Source organism: Sturnus vulgaris, chromosome 4 (assembly GCF_052056855.1).
Source record: "Sturnus vulgaris isolate bStuVul1 chromosome 4, bStuVul1.hap1, whole genome shotgun sequence".
Taxonomy (NCBI): Eukaryota; Metazoa; Chordata; class Aves; order Passeriformes; family Sturnidae; genus Sturnus; species Sturnus vulgaris.
Window position 1 is genome coordinate 23,581,107 of NC_142246.1, and position 6,752 is coordinate 23,587,858.

Here is a 6,752-nt window from a genome sequence, read left to right on the forward strand (position 1 = left end):
ACTCCTGTAAGGGATGTTACTCTAACATTATGGTTTATTTTAAAAACAGCAAAAAGTAACCTGACATTCAAATTACTAGTTTTGAAGAATATCAAAATACACATTAATATCAGTAAAGATTAAATTAATTATTAGTTTTAAAATTTAATGCATTAGGCACATTCACTCTGATAATGGTTTAAAATGTAACTGAAATTTTATACAGAAATGACATTATTGATTTAATTTTCAGCATCAGATCTACTACAAAGACACAATAGCAGCAATTACTGGTTTTTTTCTTAAATTCAATCCATACTCAAAGATATAAAGATATAAAATGAGCTTTGAAAGGCTAACCCACAGATGCACAAATGCTTTTTTTTCTGGGTGCTGCTGGACAGCAATAGTGAGAGATGCTCTCAGCACATATTCTAGATATATCTCTCTCTGTGCTGAAGTAGGTTCTGCTTTGAAGAGACTTCTACACCAGTAATGGTGTACACACCCACAGTCTGAACAACCCTAAATGAGAATGATAACTACAGTCATTTCTTATGATGGAGAAAAAAAGAAAATGTTGCATACATTTAGCATATATTGTAGAAATTGGGATTTCAGCTTTTACAGACTGACTATAATTAGAAATGCAAGCACTGTGCAATGTCTAATCACTTAAGAAACGACAAAAAGTTGTTTTTATGTGATTACTACTGAATAAACACCCATCTATGATTCTTAATTGATTTAAAATAATGTATGTATTTTCTATGAAAGTAGGATTCTACTGAAATCACTGCACTGGACTAAAACAGTGTAAGCAGTTTATTAAAGTCTTATTGTGATATTCCTTTTCCTTATTACCTTGCTCACCAACCATGTAATTCTAATGTCTCAGACCCCAGAGTCTTTAGTCTTACAGAACTTCTATTGACTTTAACTAGACGTTTGCCTGGAGGTGGACTTGCTGGAAAAGACCCATAAAGTGCTAAGAGAACAGCATTAAATTGCTAAAAGCATAACTATTCCTAACTAGATTGCTTGAGACTGCAAGCAACCAGAAGATACTATCATATGGCAAATCAGGTACCAGCTCCCAGACACAGCATTCATCTTTACATCTTTTTCTCATTGATGCTGGACTATGGGAGGTTCTTAGCTATTCAACTGCCAGACTGAAAACAGCGTTTAGTATGAGCAAACGTCTGAAACTGAATCTGATAACTTACACTAATGCATTAGATAAGATGTCTGGAAAATTTGGCAGGTATAACTCCAGCTTTTCCCAAACCTAAGGATCTTTTCAATACTTAGATCAGACAGCTTTATTAATAAGCATTGTGTTGGGTCTCAGTGGCTCTGGATTCAGGTTGTGGCTTTTCCATAGTTCCCTTTGTATTCTTGGGCAGCTGGTTTAAAAAGTCATCTTTATAAGTATTGAGTGGGTCTGAATACCATACATTCTCCCCTGCAGGGAATGTATTCATTGGTATTTAATTTTCAGCAAGATTGTGACGTTCAGGTTCCTTAGCAATTTCAATCATCTCACTCTTCACCTTGCAGTGACTCAGCCTTCTCACCTGATTATTTGTATTTCTTGATTTGTTTATTATAATATCTTTATTAATTGAGATCCTAGGGCAGCAGTCTTGTACCCCTCAAACTGGCCTTTATCCAAGCATACAGACTTAGTTATTATATTTTTAGACATGACCACTGTTGTAAATATCTGTGCTTAGGTCACAAAATTGAGAGCATTTGACACCTCCTATGACTATGCCACGTTTTCTTGGGAATTTTGTATGAAGATCATTGAGACAGTCAAGATGGATTAAGATTACAAGTGTCTGGCCATTTCAGCACTCACCTGTGAGATCTACTTCCAGATGAGGGCTTCAAATTCTAAGGCAAGGTCAAAACACTGATCTTTACCTTTGCTGTTCACGGAACAAACTGTTTTCTGTCCGGGCATAACAGAGCTTTATTAACTGGTCATTTTAAATATGCCATGCTTTTGGCACTGCTAACACGTGTTACCAGCTCTGCTCTTCTTCCTCTGCTTTCCATGAAAGCCAACCCTAAATTTTAAGCTGCACCGTAATGTCTACATCATTCTTTCCTAAGGAAAATGGCTTTCTTTGGTGGATTATGGATTATGTCAATGCCCATACTACCAAAGACAGAGATACACATTGTTTTCATACCAGTAAAATAATCTGGATAAATTAATAGAGAATTGATGTTTTACAGAAGAAAATGGGTATCTGCTGGTGCTTTGAATTAATCCATCCACGTGGCCCATAGCAGCAACAGCAGTCAGAGTAACCTCTAGAGGAGAGAGGATTGTGTTGCAGGGCAGTTTTACATTTCTCATTGGAAGATGATATTTCTTATGCAGGGTCTTTCCCTGCATGATGGGATCTTGAGCTAGACTTTTCTTCACCATGGCACTGGGTGGAGAATTCCTACTTTTCCTCCTTTCCCTAGTCCCTCTTCCTACAATTCTGCTGGAGTCTGGAGGTGAGAGTGGTCTCTTAGACAGCAACTGAGGGAAAACCTGGTTACTCTTGGGAAGATTTCTGACCACTAGAAAAAGTATACAAAAATATGGAAGCATTTTTAGTCATAACTGTATTTGAAGTGCCCACTTGGAAAAGCAAACTTGGAGCTGTGATTCCCAAGGGGCCAGAAATGTCATGCCTTTAAGAATCATCTGCATTAAGTGTTTAAGTTGCTGGCACAGAGTTAGGCATCCCAGGAGTGGTGTTTTACTAACTGTTTGCTCACTGTTGCCTGCACAAGTGAAAAGCTATCAGCAAAAAGAGGAGTATCTCTGAAACTGAACTTAGGAAGTGGGTGTCCCTACAAAACTGCCCTACAGCACTCCAACCATTTATTCAAGCAAGCACCTGCCAAGTGCTGAGGATAAAATAAGTGGGAAAACTGTACATATCATGGATGGTGAGTGCCTTGTGGAGAATGCACATGCAGCTGGACACCTACTAAGGGGATGATCTGTCCCTCCTTACAACACCCAGCACTTGAGATGAATCTCGGGCTAAGAGGTGTTCTGGGCCTGTTCCCCTTGCTGCTCTGGGGAGCCCAGAGACCCCACAGGTGCCAGCCAAAGTACAGGGCCACTGTGCATGGAGAACATGCAGATGCTCTCACTCTCCAGGGGCAAAACCCTAACTCTGCTTCCCTAGAGGCAGCCTGTGCTATTAAATCTGCTCACACATCAGTTAAGAGGACTTCAAGCCTCTGGACAATGGGACTTCTTCACATACATAAAGCACTGGGGTCCCAACTAGCTTCCTGCTCATCTTAGTGGTGCTACAGCTCCCAAGAACAAGGTGCATGGTGTTACTCCATCACCAAGCAGGAAGGATGGGCACATAGCTCAGCAAAGCATCCCTACCTCTGGGACTAAAATACCCAGGAGATCTAAACCTTGCCTATTGCTTTATAGAATTACAGAATGTTTTGGGTTTAAAGTGACCTTAAAGTTCATCTAGTTCCAAGCCCCTACCTGTGGGCAGAGATACCTTCCACTAGACCAGGTTACTCAAAGACCCATCCAACCTGGCCTTAAACACTGCCAGGGATGGGGCATCCACAGCTTCTCTGGGCAACCTGTTCCAGTGCCTCATCAGCTTCACAGTAAAAAAATTTTTCTGAATATCTAACCTAAATATCCCATCTTTCAGTTTGAACCAATTACTCTTTGTTCTGTCACTTCAGTTCCCCTCGAAGAGTCCCTCTACAGCTTCCTTGTGGGCCCTCCTAAGACACTGGAAGGCTGCTGTGAGGTCTCCACTCAGCCTTCTCTTATCCAGGCTGAACAGACCCGACTTACTTTCCCAGTCTGTCTTCACAGGGTCCCCCTACCCTTCCTGGGCCACCTCTGGTAACAACTCAGCCTCTGGCAACAACTTGTGCAAAATACCACTTCCACACACTGTAGAAAATTCCTAGTTTGTTTTCTCCTGTTCTGTTTCTCTTGGCACTTAAACCTGAGCAAAGGGTAAATTGAGACCGATGTAGGAACCTAAAGTGAAGCCCGAATGTGCAGTTGAAGGGATAGGGACTTCAAAGAACTTTGGTACATGAAGGGCAGTTCCTTCACTGTCTCTTTAGCATAGAACTAAATCAAAGACAAGCTCTGAAGCCTGCTCTAGTGCGTGGTTAGCACAATCTACTCAGGAAAAAGAAAGTCCAAACTTCTGCTCATCAAGGCCCAGAGAGCTTTGCTGTGAATATGGCCTCATATATCATCTACCAGACAGCTGAATGTTTTCCATGGCGTAATCACCTGCTTCTGTAAAGAAATGCAGGTGTCACATTCATCATCAGTATTTTGATTGTGGGCCACAAAGAATACTTAAATACCACCATTTGGGCATTTCATATAAGAAGCAATTTCATGAAGAAAGATGACCTTCTGCCATGGATCATGCCCCAGAGATGTGAATTCTCTGGCTAATCTATTCAAGTGTTAAACTTTTTTGGAAAAGTATTTGAATTATTTGTAACAAAACAAGCTAAATTCATCCAGTACAAGGCTACTTCTGAGCAAAAACAGGCGTTAAAACACAGCCATATATCCTATTAAGTAGCGCATCTCCCTGTTTAGTAAGGAAATGTCATCACATTTGTTACAAAGGCAAACAGCAACACACCAAAACAGGATCCAATTTTTCTAAATAAATAAATCAATGATGTGTCAAAAATTAACAGATGAGTTAATATACCCGATGTTATCAAAACCAGATGGTGCTTCATAATATTCATCCTGTTCAGTCAAACCCTGAATATATTCTGGACCATCAGTATATAAAATAGGATGCTGCTATTTGTGATGGCAAACAAAAGCAATCATGCCTGCCAAGCACATACTATAACAGGCAGCATTTCAGCTCTGCTAGACAGAAAGTAATTAGAATGCTTTTAATGTCCAAAAGAATGATGCTGATAGGCTGCCACAGATGTGTAGATTTATGAATATTTATATGGTGGTTTATAGCTGACACTTTTATCAGTTGAAGAAGATAAAATATCTGCCTGACTCAAAAGCTTGACAGTCAGGTTAATAAAATCTCATTAAAGAGAATGACCTATGCAATTATATAGGATTTATTGTAATTCATTTTTGATTGTACTCTGCTTAAAGATGCAATTTCCCATTTCCTGATGCCAAATTTAGGTTGCATATCAAGATCTACGTGGTTTTTAACTCCAAGCCATCACTAGAGGAAAGATATGCGTTCAGCATCTCGGCATCTTACACCTTTAAAGAAAAAAAAAAAAAAATTTGATCTCCTGTTTGTCACTGCATCTTATGAAAACGGTGCAGGCAAGCAGCCGATCTATTTTCTTTCTGTTAAAATCACCACCTCTCTATCAGCAGCCTCTCCATTACCAGCAGCTCCTCCGGTAGCCGGCCCCAGCCTGCCGCCCTCCCCGGCGGAGCGGAGCTGAGCGGAGCGCCCGGCCCGGGGCTCCCCCCGTCCGCCCCGGCCCCGCCGGCGGCAGCAGCAGCAACAGCAGCAGCTCCTTCTTCCCTCCTCCCTCTTCTCCCTCCCGCAGGTGCGCACCGGCCGGCGGCCGCTGCCCGGCCAAGTCCTGCGCGGCTGCCGGCACAGCCCCCGCCGCCGCGACCCCTGCCCACCGCCCCGGGCCGGGCAGCGGCCCCGCCCGCCGCGGCAACTTCAGCGATGCCCGCCCGCCCGCCGGCCGGAGCCGCCCGCAGCCAGCCCCGAGCGAGGCGACCCCGCGGCCGTCGCGCCCTTCGCCGGCCGCCCGGAGAGGGGTGCGCGTGTCGGCGGGGGGAGCCCGCAGCCCCATCCCGCTCCCGCCTGCCGCAAAGTGCCCCGCGAAGTTGCGCGGAGGAGAGAGAGGAGTTGCGGGTACCTGCGCTCAGCTCCGCGCCGCCGCCCCCCGCCACGGCCGGGCAGGGGCCGTAGCGGCCCGAGGAGCTCGGGGCCGGCGGCGGCGGGCGCGGGTGGCCCTGGGCAGCGCCGGGGGCAGCGCCGGGGCGGGCGGGCCCGTTGGGGAAGGGGCCGTGCGGCGCGTAGGGCAGCGGCTCGGCGGCGTGCGGGAAGGGCTGCCCCGCTCCGCGCCCGCGGGGCACCTCCACCATGGTGGGTCTCTCATAGCGCTTGGCCAGCGCCGCCCGCTTCCCGGGGAAGGTCTTCAGGACGCTGTAGGGACCCCGCTGCTTGTAGATTTTGGGGGTGCTGGGCCCCTCCTCCGCCGGCTGCATCTCCTCCTCCATCCTCCGCCGCCTCCCCCGGCGCGGCGCGGCCCCGCTCCAGGGCTGTGTCTGCCGCCGCCGCGGCTCGTCTCTGTGGCACGGCGGAGCCCCGGCGCGGCGGGGCGCCGGCCTGATTGACAGGCGGCCGCGCCAATGCCTGGAGGGAGACGGGCGGCGACCGCCAAGTGTTTAGGGTAATCTCTGCTAATGGCAGCGGGGCGGGGAGGCGGGCACTGGCGGGGCCGCCACCGCCCCCGGCTCCCCCCCGCGGGGCAGGTGAGCTGTCGGCCGGGGGACGAGCGGCCGCGGAGCCCTCCCGGCCCCGCCCGGCCCGAAGAGGCCCGGGCTGCGGGACCGCCCCGGGCTGCGGGACCGCCCCGCCCCGCCGAGCGACGGCCGCCGCAAAAACTTTGTGTCCCCTCGGCTCCGCGCCCGCCGGCCATCCCTGCCTCCCTCTCTCCTTCCTTCCCTTCCTCTCCTCGCGCGGAGCGAGCCGCGGGCCCGCCTCCCCGGTTATTAG

The 6,752-nt window shown here is 47.6% G+C and overlaps 1 protein-coding gene across 1 annotated transcript in view; it reads right to left on the bottom strand.

Annotated features, from left to right (window-relative positions):
- BEND4 (BEN domain containing 4) overlaps window positions 1-6,253 on the bottom strand; it is a 30,093-nt gene extending 23,840 nt beyond the window's left edge. Inside the window, exon 1 of the mRNA XM_014871078.2 lies at window positions 5,890-6,253. Within this exon, the coding sequence (XP_014726564.2) occupies window positions 5,890-6,253 (364 nt within the window). The remainder of the gene's footprint in view (window positions 1-5,889) is intronic.
- Between the last annotated feature and the right edge of the window lie 499 nt (window positions 6,254-6,752).